This window comes from Agelaius phoeniceus, chromosome 14, assembly GCF_051311805.1.
Source record: "Agelaius phoeniceus isolate bAgePho1 chromosome 14, bAgePho1.hap1, whole genome shotgun sequence".
Lineage (NCBI taxonomy): Eukaryota > Metazoa > Chordata > Aves > Passeriformes > Icteridae > Agelaius > Agelaius phoeniceus.
This window is the reverse complement of record NC_135278.1, coordinates 3,517,277-3,539,447: the sequence shown is the minus strand read 5'-3', so window position 1 is coordinate 3,539,447 and position 22,171 is coordinate 3,517,277. Positions and strand designations below refer to the sequence as shown.

General features: G+C 46.5%; 1 protein-coding gene across 3 annotated transcripts in view; it reads left to right on the top strand.

Moving 5' to 3' along the window:
• Positions 1 to 22,171, top strand: part of ZDHHC15 (zDHHC palmitoyltransferase 15) — a 121,058-nt gene that overhangs the window by 86,405 nt on the left and 12,482 nt on the right. Inside the window, exons 1-6 of one of the 3 annotated variants that reach the window (XM_054641425.2) lie at positions 13,644 to 13,812; positions 16,675 to 16,701; positions 18,787 to 18,881; positions 19,587 to 19,707; positions 21,483 to 21,552; positions 21,920 to 21,952. In XM_054641425.2, the coding sequence (XP_054497400.1) occupies positions 13,671 to 13,812; positions 16,675 to 16,701; positions 18,787 to 18,881; positions 19,587 to 19,707; positions 21,483 to 21,552; positions 21,920 to 21,952 (488 nt within the window). In that variant the 5' untranslated portion in view covers positions 13,644 to 13,670. Of the gene's footprint in view, positions 1 to 13,643; positions 13,813 to 14,005; positions 14,140 to 16,674; positions 16,702 to 18,786; positions 18,882 to 19,586; positions 19,708 to 21,482; positions 21,553 to 21,919; positions 21,953 to 22,171 lie in introns of those variants that run through there. The other 2 variants (XM_077186104.1, XM_077186103.1) reach the window with 2 other exon arrangements.

Sequence of the window (22,171 nt, the reverse complement as noted above, 5' to 3'; positions counted from 1 at the left end):
CTGAGTGGTTTAATATTTCTCAGATCCGTCCTTGAGCATCCTTCCTGGTGCATACCAGGACCTCTGGGTAAGGCCCTTGGTGTTGCTGTTTTGGGGTCTCTGCAGAGCTGTTCACACACTGGAGGATCTCCTGAGGAGCACAGGCACGTCCCAGCTCCACAGAACCCTCCTTGCCCTGGGCAGAGGGGACAGATCTGTGTTTGCATCTGCCCTGGTTGCTGGGCCAGCCCTTGCACAGAACCAGGAGTTACTTGGACTCTTGGTGGGGGTCACTGGCTTTTACTTTGTCTCAAAAAGTGGGGTGTAAATCTACTGCTTTTTTGACAAGGTTATCATTACACAAATGCCTTTTTGCCTGTGCCTTACATCCTGCAAATCCCTTCTATTTCAGCACATTCCCACCGCTGCATTCCCAGTGCCAAGGTCTGTGCCTGCCAGCAGATGTGGGCTATTTCTGCTTTGGTTTCCAGTTAAGTCTATTTTTTTTCCCTCATCAGCGCTTGAGAAATGCTGTGGCCTGTAGAGATAGAACACATTTCTGCATTTTCTCCATTGTGTGAAGGAGTTAGCTGCTAATAAAGCCAATTCCTTTATCAGATGCTGTTTGCAAAAATATTTGTAACACATGCTGGAACTAATTTTTTTATCAGTTATTTGCTTCATGTGGGGATTACAATGGGCTGTGCTTCATCTGATAACTTTTGCAGCTTATTAGATGTGAATTTACTAGCTGTGAACAGTTGAATAATATAAAACTCACAGAAGAAACAAGCTGCACCATCACAAGTGTAACGATCTCTCTTAAATTAGCTCTGGCTGAAGTTCATATTTCACAATCCACTAAATAGCTTTCTTATGGATCATAAGATGAAGATACTCTGAGTGAGGCAACTGAGTTTGTAATAGCTTTGGTATAAGGTGAACACTTTCTAACAGATCATGACATTATCAAAGTGCTATTTGAAATTGGCTCCATATGCTGCAGCAATGCTGTGAGATTTCACCCAGAATTTCATTTTCAAATGTTTTCCATTCAAGTTCACTGAGGGTAAATTGGAAACACTTGGGTATATCCCACTTATGGACCTGTTAAGTCCCACTTAATTTTAACATGTGGATGTGCAGAGAGAGAGGAAGGAGAGGGGAGCTGTAGGATGGGGTGAGCAGGAATGACTCTATCTGCTGATGGCTTTGGAAAATCTGAAGTGTGGGTTGGGTAGGGGTTGCACAAGCACTGCTGTGAACCCCCCTCACCAGGGCATGACCTGTGTGAAGGATGGGATTTTGCTCTGGAGGGGGTGAGAGTCAGCCTTTGGCTCTGCCTGCTGCAGCTGGGGCAGGCACCAAGGAAGAGCCAAGGTAGAGCTGCACTGGAGCTGTGCTGTGGCTGGCAGGCTCTGGGCTGGCTGCAAACCTGCCCTGCCACAGCAGGATCTGCTCAGAGTGCTCTGAACTTGCCCTGCCACAGCAGGATCTGCTCAGGGTGCTCTGGGCTGGCTGCAAACCTGCCCTGCCAGAGCAGGATCTGCTCAGAGTGCTCTGGGCTGGCTGCAAACCTGCTCTGCCACAGCAGGATCTGCTCAGGGTGCTCTGGGCTGGCTGCAAACCTGACCCTGCCACAGCAGGATCTGCTCAGGGTGCTCTGGGCTGTCTGCAAACCTGCCCTGCCACAGCAGGATCTGCTCAGGATGCTCTGAACCTGCCCTGCCACAGCAGGATCTGCTCAGGGTGCTCTGAACCTGCCCCTGCCAGAGCAGGATCTGCCCAGGATGATTTGAACCTGCCCTGCCACAGCAGGATCTGCCCAGGATGCTCTGAACCTGCCCTGCCAGAGCAGGATCTGCTCAGGGTGCTCTGAACTTGCTCTGCCAGAACAGGATCTGCCCAGGATGATTTGGGAGCAGGGCTGGGAGTTGCTCACTCTGCTTTGTCAGGCTCTGCAAGGCAAACATGGTGATTTCAGTATAATTTTTTTTTGTGATTGTTGGGTAACAGATGCATCATTGGGTTTTAAATTATTTCCTTTCTTTAGAAGAAACTGTATGAGGGACTTTATTTTGCAAAGAAGGATTCAAGTTTCTTCTTTCACCAACGAGAGGAGCTGAGGAAGGGACCAAACTGCTTCAGTGGCCACTGGCTACAATGAGATTTGTTACACTTGTAGGCTAATGGCATTCCTTATGTGAAAATTCTGCATCTGCTGCCAGCAATGGGTATAAAAAATGGGATTTGGTAGCAGTGCTAAAGAGTCTTTTTAGATATTTGTATAAGACATTAGAAAGTACTTTAATTTGGATCCCAGGGGCTGGACCCGATGATCCTTGTGGGTCCCTTCCAACTCAGGATTCTATGGATTGTGATAATTAATTCAATTTAACAGGTTATTTGGAATAATGCCTGAAGGGGAAAAGTGCAATTTTCTTAGTGCTAGTTCAGTTCTGCATTTACATTTATCTGTGATATTTAATTATGGGCAGAAACACTGACTATTATTTGCATTAAGTATCTTGGTACCCGTCTGGTCCTATTAAATATATTCAATTTTTCTGGTGCTCATAGTTGTTTTTGTAGGTTAACCACATTCTCTAAATGTGTGGGTTTTTATCACACTATTTCTAGCAGGTTTTCAGTGCCAGACAGGACATCTTTTCCCTAAGGGGAAAATGCAGAAGAGAGCTAACTGGGAGATGGGATGCAAGAGCTATCAGAGCTCCAGCACATCACCCAGCAGAAAGCACGGCAGGGGAGGTGATTGCACAGCTTCTCCATGGCTGCAAGGGTATGGTTCTCATTTGGAAACTGCTATTTATCTAAAATCTCCAATTCTTCTGCCCTCAGCGTGGTGTTTCTGAGTTTTGCAGCAGAGCCTGGAGTGGAGCAGCACACGTGCTCACCTTTACATCTGGTGTTTTATGGATGGTTTGGAGGAGCTGTTACTAAGCAGCAGCTATATCAGGGCTCCATTTTATAAAGAGGAAGGGCTGTGTTACTCATTTTGCTTCCAAAAAATTCATTTGTTTTGCATTCCCAGAAGGTACTTTTATTCTCCCAGAAAGGTCAAGCAGAAACATTGATGTAAGTCCTGTTTATGGCAATTTTGTTAGATTTCCAGCAACTGCAATGGAACATATTTATAACAAGTGTGTTTCTCTCTAGGGTGATACCATTAGTCAAAATATGCTTTCTCATATTTCCTCTACATAAACACAAATATGTTTTAAGATTCAAACTTACTGGTCTTGAGGATTCCCACAGCCACATCTCATTAGAGGTTCAGAAGGCTGCACTAGCCATGGTTTCAATTTGGGATGAAAAAAATTTTGTTAGAAGAAAGAACTTCAACCAAACTAGAAGGGTAAAAAACAGGATAATATTCCATGTGTGGGCTGTGGTCCTGAACAACACAGCAAGCCTGAGAAGTCCAGTGCTTTAGACATACAAGTTGTGATTTGATGTGCTGAGGATCCAGGTCTGGGCTGGGATTTGTGCTGTTTCTATAGCAGTCAGCATCTCACAAACTTCCACTCAGGGTCCAGCTGTCACCTGTGGTGCAGTGCAGCCACAGCCTCTGCTCTCTCCAGGTATCCCAAAATATGGGGGGTCCTAGCAGAAAGGGTAAGGAAGCAAACTGTGCCCTGCTACAAATGTCAGGAACAGACTTGACAAGTCAAAATGGTGGCTGGGAAGGAGATCAGGGGTTGAGAAGATCAGAAGTTGGGGCTGATATAACCATGGGGATGAAATAAGTTCTATATCTCCACTTCTATCTCATTTCTTCACTCACAGGGCTCCTCTTTCAATAACCCTAGTGTTAATCTGGAAAGTGTCCAGACAAAGAGGTAAAAATCAGTCTGAATCGAGCTGAAATGACATTTTAGATTTCAATGTAATAATGAACTGACCACTAATTAATTATTGAAAGCAAAGCCTTCTGTGATGCCTTAGGAGGATGTGTCCACAGTGTGTGTCAGCCACATTCCTCCATGTACATCTCAGTCTGAACAGAGCTTGGTACAGACACAAAAACTGGTTTTATGGGAATTTTAGAATTCTGTTACCTTGAACTCTACATTTAAATGCAAATCTCACTGATGTACATGGAACAAAAGGGAATAAAACTGGAAAGTGCAAACCCTCTTTTTTCCCCTCTCCTCCTGCTCCAGTTGAAGAGCAGCTGTTTGAAATGCAGAGGCCCCCCTTCCTGGGGTCTACCAGCACATGCATTAACTATTTTTTGGCAGCAATACCTTCAGCTGATCTCCATGTCCTAGGACCTCAGTGAGCTGAAGCAGAATTTCAGGCCCAAGTTCCAAGGAACAGCATTAAGGGCGTTGTTATGTATTGCTGTGTTAAAAACACGAACTCCAATTCAGCAGGACAAGAGCTGGCAGAGCCCAGCCTCCTGTGCTCTGCCAATATTTATGAGCACTCTGGGGGCTCATCGGCGCTGTGAGGGAAGAGCGAAGCAGGGCTTAGATTATGTTCCCAATATTTGGGGCCAAAACTTGTTTTTTTCACACAGCATTTCAAGAAAATGATTTTGTTTTTCCCACAGATTAGAATGGACAATTGACAATAAATTGCATTTTTCTCAGGGTCATCAGCCATCCTTCCCAACACCCATCACATCCCTTGCAGTCACAGTTTAGAGGGGTTGGAGCTCGTGTAAGCAAGAGAAAAGGGACCTGTCAAAGGTGGGTTTGACCAGCAGCAGCCACTGCACTATTGTTACATCTTTTTGTACATTGAAGGCTAAAAGTGACAGTGTCAGGTATTTGAGAGTGTCCTAGTTTTGTGTGAAATGGATTTATTGGAGATTCATAACAATGAGAACAAAACATTCATTGCAGATGGACTCAGTTGTATCACAGTGAATAGAATTTGCTGAAGCTAAGACAGACCCTATGGCAGCTCAGAAGAGAGAAATCATGGGCTAGGAATAGAGGACAATTTAAATTACATAATACTCACCAAATCTTCTTTAGTATCTCATTAATGGTATAAGAACAGGGGCAAAAGTGATGGAGAAACAGAGTTGAAGAATTAAATAATGGTTTGGGAATCACTTTCTGTGCAACCAACTTTAACTTTCTGACAGGCAAAAATAAGTTTAGAAATAAAGCCATGTGGATAACATGGTCTTTTCTTCTGATTGCTCTAGTTGCACCTCATCAGTTGTGGATTTATCTACACCTCCAGCTTCTCTACCCCAAAGTGTCTATCAGACAATGAAAGCAAAGGAAATGTATTGGAACTGAAGACAAAATAATAATGAATAAAATGGATGTTATCTCTAAAATGTAGTAAAATGAACAATTCATCCATTGGAATATTATGGACAGAGCAATGCAGAGTCTGCTGAGCACAGATGAGAAGACACATTCTGAGATAATTCCCACTAGAAAATGTTTCCTTGTGTGCACCACAGTCATGCTGGGTCTGTCTGTCACTGCTGGGCGTTGAACATCGTGGAAAGAAAAACAGAGGGGAAGATTGTCATGATTGACAAGAGATTAAAGGATTAAACAATAATAACTTGGATAAATGACAATTAAGGATGAGAAAACTTTCTGAAAGTAATTGAAGTTGAGCTCTGGAGAGCAAGTAGAACTGCTCAGGGTTTTTCATGGGGCTGCAGGTGGAAACTGAGAAAAAGAACTTGGTAAAACTGAGAGTAAACACTGAACTTTGGGGCAGTTGTTCTGGTTAAAGGGGTACAAGCTCCATCACCAAGTCCTTTATATTTCAATGTTATAAATCTTTTTATGCCGTGGGGGATGATGTGTTAGTGTCAGATGTGCAAACTAAATCTAACATTGTTAATAGATATTAATTGTCTTCTGTGTGTCCTTGCTGCTGGGGTAGGGCAGCAGAGGAAAGAGGTCATGGAATTAACAATTCATCAGCTATAATTTGTTTCTCTTTAGGAATAGATCTTACACATGTAGTAGTAGATTCTTGTGGGCTTTTCCATATGTTTTCTGAGTCAGGAGTTAATATATTATAAATGAAAGCACTAAAAAATTGTTCACAGGACCAGCTAAACTTTTGTATATCTTGGATTCATAGCTTTAGACAGGCAAGTATTTGAATAGATCTTTTTTCCAAAAAATCAACAATTCCAGTGTCCTAGCAACAGTTCCATAGTTGATTACAAATATCAGACTTCCCAGGGTATTGTGGAATTCATTCTAGCAATCCAATTTAATGAATTCTCTCTTCCAACTGATCACCAGACTGACCCAGGTTCTGAAGCTTGGAAGAACCTCAGATGTGAATGAGAGTGGATCATCCTCCAGGAGATGGCCATGGATCTGTGAAAAAAGGAGCAAGAAAATCCATTGCCAGTAGTGATGGCATTGATTTTTAAAAGGTGCCTAAAGCCAAAGCTTATTTCTCTTTCATGCTAGTGGAGGAGTAGCAGGGTGTTTGAGAGATTTCTGCAGCACTTACTGTCCTAAAGGAATGGACACTGCTGCTGCAGGGGAGACTGTGCCTTGGGAAGCACAAAACCTGAGGAATCAGCTCAGAAGGTTCAGTTGGTGTTTTCCTGTCAGAGGCTGAGGAGCAGTGAACTGCTGGAGTCACAGCAGCTCTGTCCTGTGGGGCATGGAGGGCATTATCAGTGGGAAACCCTTTGGAGAAAAAGAAAACCCCAGTTAGATAAGGCAAAATTACATAAATAGAAAAAGACAGTTGCTTTTTCCATATGAGTGCTTCTGTAGGCAAGAGGACTTGAGTCAAATGCTGAAAATGCCTCCCCTGGTTCATTAAGGTTGGCTCCTCTTCACCCTGATTAATCTAAATGAGGAGTTCTGTGCCAGGGGCTCATCAGCAGGACCATGGCTTGGATTTCTGGTGTCCTGATCCTGTGCAGGCTCCTCCTCAGGCTCTGCCTGGCAAACCCAGTCCTGGGCCTGAGCTTTCAGTCACAGGGTGCAGGTTCTCCTCACTGAAATTCGTTCATGTTTCATTATTTTGCAAAGGACAGCCCTGCAAGGACCACAAGTGGGGTTTTCAAGTCTATACCCTGAGTAAAAACTCAAAGCCACATTGTTCTCCCCATTTCCTTGAGATTTTTTCCTCCTTCAGTGCCTGGGGGATAAAAGCAGTAATTTGAAATTTGCATCCATATTATCTGCTGCCTTCCCCATCCATATGCACTGTCTCCAAGAGCCCAGGGCAAAGATGCCATTATGCTCAGTCACTGCCCAGCCAGGTGCACTCAGGAGATCTAACAATGTTAATAAAAGGCTTGATGAAGAACAAAAAATAAACAAACCTGCTATTGTGCCTGTAAGAATTGCTGCTATCAGGAAATTAAAAAATTACACGTGGCATATGCTGCCTGGCTGCACTCAGCACTGCTGTTCAACTCTGAAATCGTGGCCACCAGGTACACAGAATACCAAGATTTGCAAAAAAAATGTATCAATTTACAAAACATGGTGAGGTTACAAAAATGTCTTTTTCTTCTCTGCATCTCTGAGACTGCATATTTATTTTTATGGCTTAAAACACAACTCTAAGAAATCACATTACTGTGTACATCTCATTCTTGAAAGATGCCCTAAACTTAAATTTAAAAAAAGTTTTGCTGAAGCTTCACCACACTCAGAGGACTACAAGCTCCACAGTGTTATTTTAAAAGATAAGGAAATAATGAATTGGCTGGGAGCATGTTTATCTGCTTGCAAAAGTCAGTAATGTGAGGGAAAAAGGATATCAGAGAGTATTTGAAAAAGACACAGATTTAAACAAACTAATTACAGGAGGCAGCAATTTCAGAAACCAGACCCTGGGTATCCTGCTGTAGTGCTCACAGAGCTGGAAGGATGGGAAGCACAGAGGAACAGAGTCAGAAGGACCAGAATTCTGTCAGATTTACTCCATCAGACACTGCTCCCATTCCTGTGGGAGCAAAGTCAGGGTTTGCTGGGACTTGGGATATGCTCCTGCTTTTTTTGGAGAGCTGCACTGATTGAAAGCTCTGGAGAGGAGCATTTTCTCCTGTTTGTGTTCCCCTCGTGGGGTTTTCTGTGCACAAACATTTCAGGGACAGAGGGTGGTGCAGCCCCAGAGGAGGAGCAGCACACACTCACCTGGGACTGCTGGGACTCAACAACCTTAAAGGTCTTTCCCAACCTAAAACCTGTGATTCCAAGACTGTTTTAACCACTGTAGCAACTCAAGATTTGGCCCAGCATTCATCCCACCCCTTCCCTTGAGGGGGTCGAGTGGGAAAAGGACACTTGGCTGAAAAGACATCACAGAGGAACCTCCCTGGATGTAGTTTCTCTCCATATCTCTCCTTCTCTAAGAGCTCTGTGTGAGAAAGGCCTTTTATCTTCACAGAGTCAAAGGAAATAGACCCCTCTGTCAGGTCAGTAGAGTCAGTCAGTGCCAACTACTGTGGTTATTCCAATGTCAAATTGCAAATGTCTGTGAGGAAAATTCAGGATTCACTTGGTCATCCCAGGAGGAGAGGAGGGATGAGTAAGACAGGTTGGCTGCAGTCTGTAGAATGATATTTGTGTTAATGTTTTGCCTTTAAAAGGTAAGAAAATATATATATATCTGCTGTCTTATTAAAGGATGTTATCTAGGGTGCAAAATAAAGAATTTAGAAAATAGGAAATGTCAGGTTTATGGTATTTCATGGCACTTTTTGCCTAAATCTCCTTTATAAGTGCATTTGATCAGACATGAGTCTTTGTGGAGCCTGTGAAGACAATAGCTGTGGGGAAAGATTTCAGTCGCTTTTTGGGCAAGGCTTCTACACGTGACAAAACACGATTATGGTTTTTCATCCCCAGGTTTGTCTTTCTGAGACTGTGCTCTCCCTGAGGAGAACGAGCAGCTCTAGAGCTGGATGGAGCTGGCTGTGGATTGGGATTGTGTGGACTCCAGCACCCTCTAATGGTGCCAGCACTCGCTCCCTGCGCGTCCCTAAATCCTCACAAATCCTTTCAAACTGTGGAATAATGAGAACAATTCTGCTGCAAATGGCCAATTTTTCACTCGGTGGCAATTAACAGTTTTGTGCTATTTTAAACAGCTTTAATTGCAATCTGTGCTGTCAGACCCTGTTGCACACTCCATATATCCTGCCTGTATTTCCACGTTCAATTAGGATAAAATGTTCCAGTGGGGGATGGGATAAATGAGAAATCAGAGTGAGCAGATGCAGGTGATGACTAAGAGCAAACAACACCCGTGTGCAGCTTGGCAGGGCTGGGACTGCTGGGTAGGACAAAAAAATCGGAGAAATCTGAAGGGGAAAAATCCACTTTGGTTTAATATTAATAGGAGGTTAATTGTCTAACTTTTGTCTGAGAGCTGAAGAGAAATCTTAAAACTGAATGTTCAAACAGAGCAGCACCAGCTTCATTAGAGGCCTGCTGATTAACGTGAGTATGTTCTAGCAGTTTCCTAATTTGCTTTCTCCACTGCAAGGTAGCACCCATAGGTTATGTGGATAAAGGAGTGGTAGGACCATTGTGTGTGTGCACAAACTCCTGTGAAATGCAGGAATCCCAGCACAGAGCTGCAAAATCCTGCTGCAATAACAAAAAGTAGCTTTTCCTGGGCTTTCTGGGAAGGTGTTAATGTGTAAATGTGGTGCCTTATCCCACCCAGTGGAGAGTTCTTCATGCTTGTAACAAGAATACAACTTGCTCATAGCTCGGTACCAATCCTCAGAGCATGCTCCAGGAAAGCTTTGCCTGGCTCCTCTGCACGAGCTGGGTGCAGCAATTCTGAGAGCAAGCCCAAATCTGATATGGTAACATTGAGCATTTTAGATTAGATTTATTTCCTTACCTACAAGTACAGTGTGGGCAAGGCCAAGATGGGACTGAGATAGGGAGGGTTGCTGTGTTTTCCTACAATAAAGGACAAAAATGGGCCAGCCTTGGGGCTCACAAGCTTTTTTAGCTCAGCAGGAGCTCAGGAGCCAGCCAGGGTTGGGTTTAGTTCCTATTTTAGCTCATGGATTATCAAATCTTCTTGGATCTCTGTCACTGATAAGCAAAACCACGTGTAACCTACCCAGATAAAAATATGTCTGACAATTGGGTCACTCCTTTATTTGACATGCCCTGGCTTCAGAGTAGTTGGAAAAGTTGGCTCTGCCCAAGTTTGGCTCCCTGCAGCTTGCAGGGCTTGTAGCTGACTTTCCCCACAGCTCCAAGGCTCACGTGTTACCAGCTCAAGCAATTTGGAAATGAACAGTGGGGAAGTAACTTGTGCAACTTTGGTTTTTGAATCAGACTATCATTGTGAAATTCAGACAGTAACCCAGGCACAGTTTCACATTCAGCACTGCAAACACAAACTGCATTTTCCAGTTGTGGGTTTTTTTACAATTGAGCATTTTCTACCATGCATTTTCTCACAGGAAAGAGCATCTCAGAGAAATTGGTACATGTGGGGTTTTCTGCAATTGTTGTAAAAACTGGCATTTCTTCCCTGAGCTCTACTGTTCCCTGATTTATTTTAGCTGGTTTTGGACCAGTGCCAGAGCCATCTTAGCTGCTGTCAGCCCTGGCCTTGGGGATGAGGTGTTCCCTGATGCCCAGAGTGCCCCTGGTGAGTCACCACCATCTTCCTCTCTTCAAGCACTTCATTTGTTTCTCCAGAAGAACCAGTGATGATGAGCCTTATCTAAATTACCCTAAAGCTGCTGGGGCTGGGGCTTTTCTGCAGTCTGTGGCAGTAGTTTTGAACAGTGTAGTTACACCATGGGTGCAAGCACAGCTGCTGAACTCTGCAGAAGTTCCTCTCCCTGTTTCAAACTTGTGAAATGTGTCTTGGCAGGAAACTGCTCATGGTCAGGGTTAAAATTAAGGACAGGGATGTTATTTAGGATAATGCCACTGTTGTAGTTTCTGTGGAGCCCAATCAGCTGCACACCCAGAGAGGTTTTTCTCTCCTTTCACAATTGGCTGAAGGTCAATTTAGGTTTCATATTTACTTTGAATACCACGTGCAGTGTTGATTTCTGGAAAGGGCACGAGGTGCATTATCCCATATCTCACTCCATCTTTATCAGATGGGAGCTACAGCAGAACCACAAGTGCAGAAACACATCCTAAGAATCACAAGATTAAAGGTCACCTGATGGTTTTGTTTCAAAGAGCTGCATTTGGGAATTTCACCTCAGATGAACTCATGTTTATGTGTAAGTGTCCCCTGGAAGCCCAGGAAACAAGAATTTTGAGGATGATCCACGTGGACCTTAGAGCACATTAAAATTGGCTGTTGAACAAAAGAAAAAGTCTGAACTTTATTTGCAGAGGCTCTACCTGACACAGTCTGCTCACTTCTGCCTGTTCCTCTGCTGTCTGTTGGGAAGGGGCCTCCCTGCTTCACAGCAACATGCAGGAAAAATGTCCCTGGATGTGCTGCTCATCCCATCTTTCTCAGGAGAGGACATTCTGTGAGTTGCTTCAGGGAGTGATCTAACTCACAAAAGTGATTTTTAAATGTTACTGATTATAAAATGTATTGCTGGCAAAAATATTCCTTCTCAGCACTTATGCAGTGGGGGAAGGAGGGCAAGCAAGGGGGCACTCACATCTTCTTCTCCTAAATCCTCAAAACTTGGGGTGTTTATGTTCTAGATGCCCTTCCTGAATCTCCTGGGAGGAGGTTTTTCATGTGTGTGTGTATATATAAAAAAATAAATATAAATTTCTAGTTAAGGGTCACATGCAGCTCAGGCCAACCTATGTTATCCTGTCTGCAAGGCACTTTTGTACAGCAGAGGCTACCCAAAATCTTGGTTAAGTTCAACCACACACAGAAAATTAAAACAGGTGCCAAATGTTCATGCTTTATATTAAAGGAAGACTTGAGTAGCTGGAGAAGAGGATAATACTGATTGTAAAGCCTGAGCAGGGTAGAGAACAGCTTAAAACAGCTGTCACCTCAGTAGTGAACAGATTTTTTGAAAAAAACAGAGGTTGTAGATCATATCCCTCATAAAACATTGAGAGAACTAAATATGGAATTACAGGTGTGGTCTGAGGATTTGTGGGTGATGCCTTAATTCATTGATCTGGGCAGGAGAATTGCAAAGGTGGTGCCTGTACCCATAAAGAGGAAAGGGTTGGTGGAGGCAGCACAGCTCCAAGTGTGATCCCAATAAGGGAAGTTTTAGAACAAATTCTGAGGGGGAAAAAACCTTGCTGAACAAAGAGGTGACCAGAAAGTGTCACAAATTACACCAGAGGTTTGTCAGAAGAACATTCTGTCAGATAAGTAATTCTCTTGATGAGAAAACTAATTTCCTTACCAGACATGATAGAGTGGAGTTAATTACCTGGAGCTGCAACTCAAATCACTGAGTGGGAATGAGGAGATTCCTACCAGAATTCAGAGGGGGTTGTGGAGCAGTCTGGGGCAGGGGGGTTCTTTTTGTTTTCTTTTTTGTACATTAAATACCATGTTGAAGAGGGCATTCCTTTTGTTCCACGAGTTGTCTGGAATCTGATCATCCCATGGATATTCCATAGTAGTACGTGAATATTACATATATATTCACTTATATATGAAAGTGTGTTTGTGTGTATATATATATATATATATATATATACTCCTAGGCATGTGGGGAATTGAAGGCAATGCCAAGCTCTTTGTGCAGAGGACAGGACAGTGCTGTAAGGTCCCAGGATGGGTCAGGACCACCTCCCTGTTCCAGCAGAGCCATCCCAGAGCACAGGGCACAGGATCGTGTCCAGGCAGCTCCGGAATATCCCCAGGGAGGAGGACCCCACAGCCTCTCTGCTCTCTGCTCAGGGCTGGGCACTGCCAGGGAAGTTCTTCCTCATGTCCAGCCCCGAGCATCAGTTCCGCTGGTGCCATTGCTGGGCCCCCGGAGCAAAGCCTGGTGCGACAGCTCCTTTTAGACATTTATGGATGAGCCGTCTCCTCCCGAGGCTGCTGAGCCCCAGCTCCCTCAGCCTTCCCCACAGGGACGCTCCAGCCCCGCCATCACCTCGGCAGTCCTGGGTGTGCTGTTCTGCGGAGCCCGGAGCGGCACACAGCGCCCCGGGTGTGCCCACAGGGCTGAGAGAGGGGCAGCACCGCGTCCCTGCCGTCCCCAGCGCACAGAGCCGGCGCGGGCGGGCTGTGAGCGGACAGCGCGGCCGGAGCGAAGCTCCCTCGGCCGGGCTGTGAGGGGAGAGCGCGGCCGGAGCGAAGCTCCCTCAGCCGGGCTGTGAGGGGAGAGCGCGGCCGGAGCAAAGCTCCTTCAGCCGGGTTGTGAGGGGACAGCGCGGCCGCAGCGCCGCTCCCTCAGCCGGGCTGTGAGGGGACAGAGCGGCCGGAGCGAAGCTCCCTCAGCCGGGCTGTCAGGGGACAGAGCGGCCGGAGCGAAGCTCCCTCGGCCGGGCTGTGAGGTGAACGCGGCCGGAGCAAAGCTCCCTCAGCCGGGCTATGAGGGGACAGAGCGGCCGGAGCGAAGCTCCCTCGGCCGGGCTGTGAGGTGAACGCGGCCGGAGCGAAGCTCCCTCAGCCGGGCTGTGAGGTGAACGCGGCCGCAGCGCCGCTCCCTCAGCCCGAGCGCCACTGCCCGCCCGCCCCGCCAGGGGGCGCCGCTGCGCGCAGGCCGCTCAGCCGAGCGCCGAGCGCGCCGGCCCCGGGGCAGCCCGCGCAGCCGCGCGCCGATGCGCGGCGCTGAGGGTGGCGGGATGGCGCTGTGGCGGGGGCTGCGCTGCTGCCGCCGCGCCTTCGCCTGGCTGCCCGTGCTGCTCATCGCGCTGCTCCTGCTCTGGTCCTACTACGCGTACGTCTGCGAGCTCTGCCTCGGTGAGCGCCGTCCGCGCCCAGCTGGGCCCCCGCCTCGGGCCGCCCCTCGGTGCTGCCGGGGCCCCCGCGGAGCTGCGGACGGGGGGCGCGGCGGGCCGGGGGCTTCGGCCGTTCCCCTTCTCCTCTTCCTCTTTCCCTCCTCCTTCTCCTCTTCCTCTTCTCCTCTTCCTCTTTCCCTCCTCCTCCTCCTCCTCTTCCTCGCCTTCTCCACTTCCTCCTCGCTCTCCTCCTCCTCCTCCTCCTCCTCCTCCTGCTGCTGCCGTGTCCGCGGTGTGAGCGGGGCCCCGTGCCCGCCCCGGTGTCCCGAGCTCCGATCCAAACACTTCAGTACGGGTCGAGTCCTGCTCGGGATCAGGGGGGTTCGGCCGTGCTGCCCCGCTTTCCGCAGGGTTTGTGCCGTGCCGGGCGGGGTGCGGGCTGGGGGGGCTGTCTGTCAGTCCTGGGCCCTTGTTCTGTGTGTCCCTGGAGCAGGGAGGTGGCGTTTGGGAGGCTGGGACGGTGATCCCACCGTGAAAGGCGGCGTTGTTGTGATTTGATAAGGTCCAGATGTGATTTATGAGCTAAACAGTAACAAACATCGGGCTGTGCCCTGCCGTACAATCGTTTTATGTTTGTATTCTGAAAAGGAAAGATATGGAATCATACTCAGGCGTGGGGTTGTTACAGTAGCACTGAAAACACTACATTTTAGAAGAGGAAGCTTTATGCTGCTAGTAATTGTATATTTAATGTAACAATTTAACTGTATAGTAAGTTGCAAACTTTCTTATGTTTGTTATGTCTGGTTTATTGTGCTATTGGAAAAAAGAGTTGTCAGCTCTGGTGAAGAGAAATGCTGGAAGCTTGGATTTGTGCAATTGTGAGAAGGAGCTGTGACTCCTCAGGACAGAGGAAGGCAGACAAATGAAAGCAGAGGTCCCAGAAAGGATGGTTTGAGATGTTCCTGGGGCAGGAGCTGCCTTCTGGTGCTGCACAGCAAACTTCAATCGGGTGTTTGTTAGGGTTGGCAGTGCAGTGAGACCTGCTGGTTTTTTTCTCCATGGGAGCTAGAATGAAATGCAGTTTCTTTGGTCTGTTTTAATCAGCATCTTGGCAAAGTCCCCAAACACTTCATCACATTTATCCCATCTCTGAGACTGTGGGCTGTTTCTTTCAAGAATTCACATTGGATGATATCTCTGAGGTGCATGGAACTGTCATTAGAAGATTTGACAAAAAATGTGGAGTATTTTCCTGGAACACTGTCAGTCTTTGGAGATGTGCTGTGCAAATTCAGGAATACTGAGCAGGGGCTGGTCCCAGGTCCCAGTGCAGCTGCTGGAGGAGGCTCAGGTGATTTGAGTGAGGTTTGGGTTGGGGCTGTGCTGCTCTGCAAGTGCTGGTTCAGCTGGCAGGAGCTCAGCTTGCTGTGTGGAATCACAGCTTAAATTCATTCATTTGCCCACACCCACCCGGTTTTTTTGCCCCGTTTCTCTCTCGTTGCTTTTATTTGTGTGTGGAGGAGTTGATCTGTGCAGAAGTTGCAATGATTGAATTATTTCAGGATTTGAGCATGAACTGTTGGCCTGTGCTGTGACTTGCCAAGCAGGATGTTGTCTCTCTCCACGTTTCTAACTCAGCAAGGCTTGCTGAGCTGGCTGCCTCTTCTCAGCTGCTGGGAGCCTGTAAATAGTGAACGCTTTGTCTGGAATCTGGATTTGCATTTTCAGCTGTGCCGAGCACTGGCAGTGATGTTTGGGAGGCATCTCCTGATGCTCTTTGAGCTCTCGGTGCTGGGCTGGCCAGTGAGTCACAGGAGGAGGCCTCAGAGCTTGTTTGGCTGGTGGCTGCAGTGACAGCGATGATCCTCCACAGAACCTTTTGGATCTTTGTGCTCTTGGCTCAGGTAAACCCTGGGCCAGGCCCTGCTGCAGGTGTGGTCAGGAGGGAGCCGGGCAGTGCTTGTGAAAAGCTCATCACAGCCTGACTGGCAGCAAAGCAAAGGAAAAACAGGAGGTTTCCTAACAGTCTTGTTTACCTGAATTGAGTGGGCAGAGACACAACAAAGATTCGGTTTCTTTTTTCATCTACGTTGCTCTGTGTCACAAAGCTTTGTTTTCCAAGCAATGCCCTATAGAAATATCACAGATCTTTCTAACTGAACTTGCTGTTTTCAGTTCAAGAAAGCTGTCCTTGTCTCTTCTGTTAAACTTGGATGCTGGCTTTTCAGATAATGGATGGATTTTCAAACAGTCCCTACAAGAAGGCATTGAACAATGCACCTTTTGCTGCTTGCTCAGAGGCCTTCTGTTGTTAGGAGGGGCTTTTCTCTCATTATGGTGGAGTAAGAAGGGGTTGTAAAATTTCTGCTGGTAGGTGGTGTAAAAACAATGAACTCACTGCAGTTGCTGACTTGGCCAAAGCTGAGAAATTTATAATTTTTAATCCTGTTGATGCAGAAATGCTTTGGGACAGTGCTTACAGTGGAGGGTCAAGACCACCTGAAGATGAGTAGAAAGCAGCTGCAAGTGTGTGGTAAATGCAGAGACAGAGGTGCTAGAGGAGCCCTGGTGATCTTCTCACTGTCACCAGAGGATTGCTTTTATCATATTTCTAATGCAAAATATACAGAATATATTTTATAAGCAGGGAAAAGACAGCATCAGTACGAGTGAGTGAACATCTTGCTGTGGGTGTGTGCGTGAGTGAAGAGTTGGTAGGGATACTTTTGGTTTGATGCTGAGCTGTGGGCTCTCTCTTTGCCTCTTGAATTTGAACATTTTTCCTAAAATGGCTGTATTTCACACAGAAATGTTAATTGTCACAAACTTCTCTGGGATTCATATTTCCTCTGTGGACACTTGTTTTTTTTTTCTTTTCCAGTGACTGTGAGCAACCCTGTGGAGAAAGGTATGTGTGATAATTTATTATTTGCCATGCACCCCTCGTGTAGAAGGACTCATAGATGTTCTGGCTGAAATATCAGACATATTTGCTGTCATTTTTTTAAGGTGCATCCTCTTTCAGTGTTTCCTGCTGTAACTGCCCCCTCCTGAGGTGTCAGATGCTGCAGCTCCTGGGTGCACTGGGAGGGAAATGCTCTGTCTGGTCACAGTCTGGGCAGAGCATGGAAAGGCTCTGATCCCTCTGGCTCTTTCAGGAGAGCTCTGTGTGTCTGTGCACACCCACACCCCTCTTCTCCCTTTCCCTTTCACATTTCCAGAGCTGATTTTACAAGCCAAACAGAAAACACTGGTTCCCATCTGCAGCCCACCTGGCTTTTTTCAGTGTTCTGTTTGATCTTTCAGTGCAAGCTATTTTTGATAAGTTTTCTCTCTCGGTTCTGGTGCCCACTAGCAGACCCTGAGTCACAGCACAGTAGGATTGCTCAGTGACACTCCTGAGACCGCTGTGTTGGTGGAGGTAATGGCCATGTTCTCAGAATAAGGAGTCACTGGCTATTTTCACATTTTTCTTCTTTCCTGGAGGTGCTCTGGATGCTTTTGGCTAATCCAGGTGTTCTCTTGGGGACTTTCTTCTTCTTCAGGGGTTGTGAAGGGCAGGAGTAGGTGTAGTGTAAACTGTTCCATGCAGAGCAGTGCCAGCTGACATTTAAAGATCATCCAGTAAATTCCCTTTCCTCTATAGAGCAGCTCTAATGTTTGAAATTGCTACAGAAACTGCAGAAAGCAGGATGGTAATGACAGAAGAAAGTTAATTGTTGCCTAATCTGTGGGTGCATCTCCAGGTCAGCTTCCTCTAATGTGCTGCTAGCTGATCAACCAAATTAAACCTGTTGCAAGATTTATCTCCTTCCATAATAATTAAAAATGGCTCAACTCCACCTGTAGTGTGAGGATAACATCTCAAACCAGCTTGGAGCATGAGAATGACTTAGCTGTGATTCACAGCTCCTTCCCACAGTCCATCACATCCTCGGGAGATGTGTCCCATCATTTGCTGTCTCATTAGAAAATCTCACTGATGCATTTGGCCTTTTTTACCAGTTTTCACACAGGAAAAGAAGTGTTTTGACATAGTTAAGAAGTGTTTGAATTTTAGATTTCTCTTTCCACCTAGTTATTTTAATCTTATTTTCTAGAATTTGAAGCTTAAATGAAATGGGGAAACGAGATTGTTACTGCAATGAAATGATGTGTTTAAATAAAACTATTTTGTACCTTTGAGAATGTCCTATTGAGTTGAGTGGTAGAGAAATGGCAAATAGTCTGTGCAGCTGAAGGACAGCTCCTTTGGCTCCCTGGCCATGGAATGCCTGCTCATGCTAAAGGCTCTGGAATCAGATTTGCACATTGAACTGGGACTGTTCTGACATGGGCTGGTTTGCAATTCTTCCTCAGTAGTCACAAGCCCTGTTTTGATCAATTTGAGGGAAGTTTTCCTGATTTATTGGATCAGTTGTGGCAAATGTAAAAGATGTTTAATTAGGCTTTTCCTGGTGATGTAAAGCTCATATCATTTCTGCTCTCACAGGAAGAGCATGGTGCAGGAGTGGGCAGTGCACACTCTGCTTCCCACTGCTTTTAGCAGCAACTGAACCCCAATACTGGGAGGAGCAAAATTCACCTTTACCCAGCTCAGCACCAGCCAGATCTGCTGGGCTTGTGCCTGGGATGTGGGCAAGAGACAGGAATCCTGTCAGCCCCAGGGATATGGGGTTGTCACCTGCCCTGTGGGACAATTCTGTGGCAGCTTCATCTTCCTCTCCCAAAGAGTGGGACCAGGTGGAGCAGGGGAGGCTCTGAGTTTGGTCACTCTGAGCTCTGGGGTGCTGCTGACCCTCAGCCATGAGGTTTAGCTGGACTGCAATAATGGGTGGCACTGGATGGATTTCTGTATTTTCCTTTCTTCTTTTTTGTTTTTTTTTTGACTTTGTTGTGCAAAATTTGAATTATGCCCATTGTGGATGAAACCTTTGCTTAAGAAGTCATTACTCTGTTTCTGTTTTTTTTTCTTTTCTCGTTTTGTTTTTAGTGGCCTATCTTGTAGTATTCCATATTCTCTTTGTGCTCTTTGTGTGGACATATTGGAAGTCTGTTTTCACTCTCCCAATACAACCAGGCAAAAAGGTAAGAGAGCCAACACCTTTCATTCCTTGCAAAACAGAAGCACAGATGTTAAAGAGAACTCAAAAATCCTTCAGTCTAGTTCATCTGAAGAGGAGAGTCAGAGGCAAATGTCTCTTAATTCTTTTCAACCCAATATTTACTTTGTCACCTTGCTTGGATTAGTAGATTTACTTTTTTTTTCACATTTTGTTACCTTTTTTTTCACATTTTGTTTTACCTCTCTATGAAATAGCAATAAAACACTCAGATTGAGGCAACAAAATGAGGTCAATATTTGTGTGGCACTCCAAATATATTCGGCCTTGCTCTGATCCTGATTACAAGAATGTAAATTTATAAATAACAACTACTCCCAGTTTTAAAAATTTAAAAATATAAAGGTTCTTGCTCACTAGAGAGGTGCTGAATGTGTTATAAAGATGAGTAATGGTATTCATCTAGGGCAGCAATAGGAGCAATTCTAGTAAGTTGTTTTATGAGCCTTAATTTCACTTTTTCATTTCTTATTGCTGTGTCTCTCAGTATTCTGGCTCTCCAGCACTCACTGCCTCCCTTTGTCTTCTTAACAACCACATTTCCCCCGGCATTAATCTCAGGAGCGGGAGGTAAAAGCGTTTCCCAGCCGAGCTGTGTTTGAAAGGCTCCTGTAGTGAAAGCTCAGTGGTGCCCGTGGCTGAGCGCTGCTCTGGTGCCCTCTGCTTGCAGTTCCACATGTCCTACGCTGACCAGGAGCGCTACGAGAACGAGGAGAGGCCCGAGGTGCAGCGGCAGATCCTCGCCGAGATCGCCAGGAAGCTGCCGGTGTACACGAGGACAGGCAATGGAGGTGAGGGCGGGCAGTGGAGGTGAGGGCGGGCGATGGAGGTGAGGGCGGGCGATGGAGGTGAGGACGGGCGATGGAGATGAGGACGGGCGATGGAGGTGAGGACGGGCAATGGAGGTGAGGACGGGCGATGGAGATGAGGACGGGCAATGGAGGTGAGGGCAGACAATGGAGGTGAGGATGGGCAGTGGAGGTGAGGACGGGCGATGGAGGTGAGGGCACACAATGGAGGTGAGGGCGGACAATGGAGGTGAGGACGGGCAGTGGAGGTGAGGACGGGCAGTGGAGGTGAGGACGGGCAGTGGAGGTGAGGACGGGCAATGGAGGTGAGGACGGGCAGTGGAGGTGAGGACGGGCAGTGGAGGTGAGGACGGGCGATGGAGATGAGGACGGGCAATGGAGGTGAGGGCAGACAATGGAGGTGAGGATGGGCAGTGGAGGTGAGGATGGGCGATGGAGGTGAGGATGGGCGATGGAGGTGAGGACGGGCAATGGAGGTGAGGGCAGACAATGGAGGTGAGGACGGGCAATGGAGGTGAGGACGGGCAGTGGAGGTGAGGACGGGCAATGGAGATGAGGACGGGCAATGGAGATGAGGACAGGCAATGGAGATGAGGACAGGCAATGGAGATGAGGACGGGCAGTGGAGGTGAGGACGGGCAATGGAGATGAGGACGGACGATGGAGGTGAGGACGGGCGATGGAGGTGAGGACGGGCGATGGAGGTGAGGACGAGCAGTGGAGGTGAGGACAGGCAATGGAGGTGAGGACAGACAGTGGAGGTCAGCCCGGCACGGACCCCAAACCCACCCAGTCCCACCCCAGCAGCACAGGCTGGCACCCAGAGCACCCTGCTGAGCCACAGCATTCCCAGGCACCCTGCTCTCCTCTGCTCACAGCAAAACCAAAAAAAGCCTTGAACCCTCTGATTCAGTGCAGTTCCAGGTGCTGCCTTTGAGAAGCAAAATGTTACCCTTTGGATTTACAGTCCAAAAGCCCACATGTGCTGTCTGCATTTAGAAATAGCAATAGAATAATCAAATCTGTCATAATTTTTACTTAAAATGGAGTCTGGCTTAGGGATGCAGCACATCCTTCTGTGACCAGTTTTCTGGACTGTGTTCAGTGGTTAAATGCCTGTTGCCATCCCTTCACAGTTTAAAGAAATCTGTGTTCATACTGGAGGCTCTGACCTGCTTGTTTCTGTCAGGCAAACCAAAGAAGCAGAGATCTGGAATAAATAGGGAATTGTCAAAATGAAATGTAGGTACTCTGAGTAAATGTGGATGCCATTGTTCAGCTTTGGTTTGTCTCTTTGGAGCTGGCTGTATGAGTTAGAGCAGGTTTGGGATAGATGTTTGGAAGGAATTCCTTCCTGTGAGGGTACTGAGGCCCTGGAACGGGTTCACAGGAGCTGGGGCTGTCCCTGGATCTCTGCAATGTCCAAGGCCAGGTTGGACAGGGCTTGGAGCAGCCTGGGGCAGTGGGAGGTGTCCCTGCCATGGCAGAGGGTGGAATGAGATGAGCTTTAGAATTCCTGCCAGCCCAAAGCCTTCCATGATTCTATGATTTTGGGCTTTCACTCCTTGTTGCCCCATCTGCAAGTATCCTTCAGAATGATGAGTGTTGCTTACCTGATTGTGACCTGCAGCAAACACCAGGTCACCTGCTGAAGTGAGAGAGGAAAGAAATAGTTAGGAAATGAGCCCAGTATCAACTAAGACATGAAAAGAAGAGCACCTTTCCATAGTTTTGTGTTCATTTGTCTCTGACTGCAGGGATTCGGTTCTGTGACAGATGCCAGCTGATCAAACCTGACCGCTGTCACCACTGCTCTGTTTGTGCCATGTAAGTCATGGGCTGTCCTTCACTGAGTACAGTCACCACAAGCTTTTGGGAGTGGGCTGCTCCTTCATGTGTCTGTTTACACAAAAAGGTTCCCCAGGCTCTCTGTCCCAGCTGCAGCCAGCAGTGCTCCAGGGCAGGAATCATTCTCATGTCTCTATCTCCATAAGGACATTGGTTGGTCTTCAAACACTAAGAAATCTTAGTTCCATCTTAAAATTATATCTGCCTTATAAAACTTAGAGACAGCATCATTTTGAGTATCTATAGTGTAGAAACCTCACAAAAATCAAAGTTTTGCTGTTGATCTGCAGTTGGTAATGAAGTACCAATTAAAAATCTTCCATTTTTCTTTTTTGTCCTTTTGCAGGTGTGTGCTAAAAATGGATCATCATTGTCCATGGTATGTCCTAGATAACTGGTTTGTGGTTTTCTGAAAGGAAAGGTTACTTAGATATATTTCTGTATTCCTCTCATGTCTGTATGCCTCTCACATTTTAGGCCATCCATCTCTTTAGTTTGGGAAACTTATAAAATAATTGCACTTTGAAATTGCCTGAAATTAAATTTTAACAAATCATTCACATTCGCTCCATAACCCATGTGTAAAAATGCTATAATA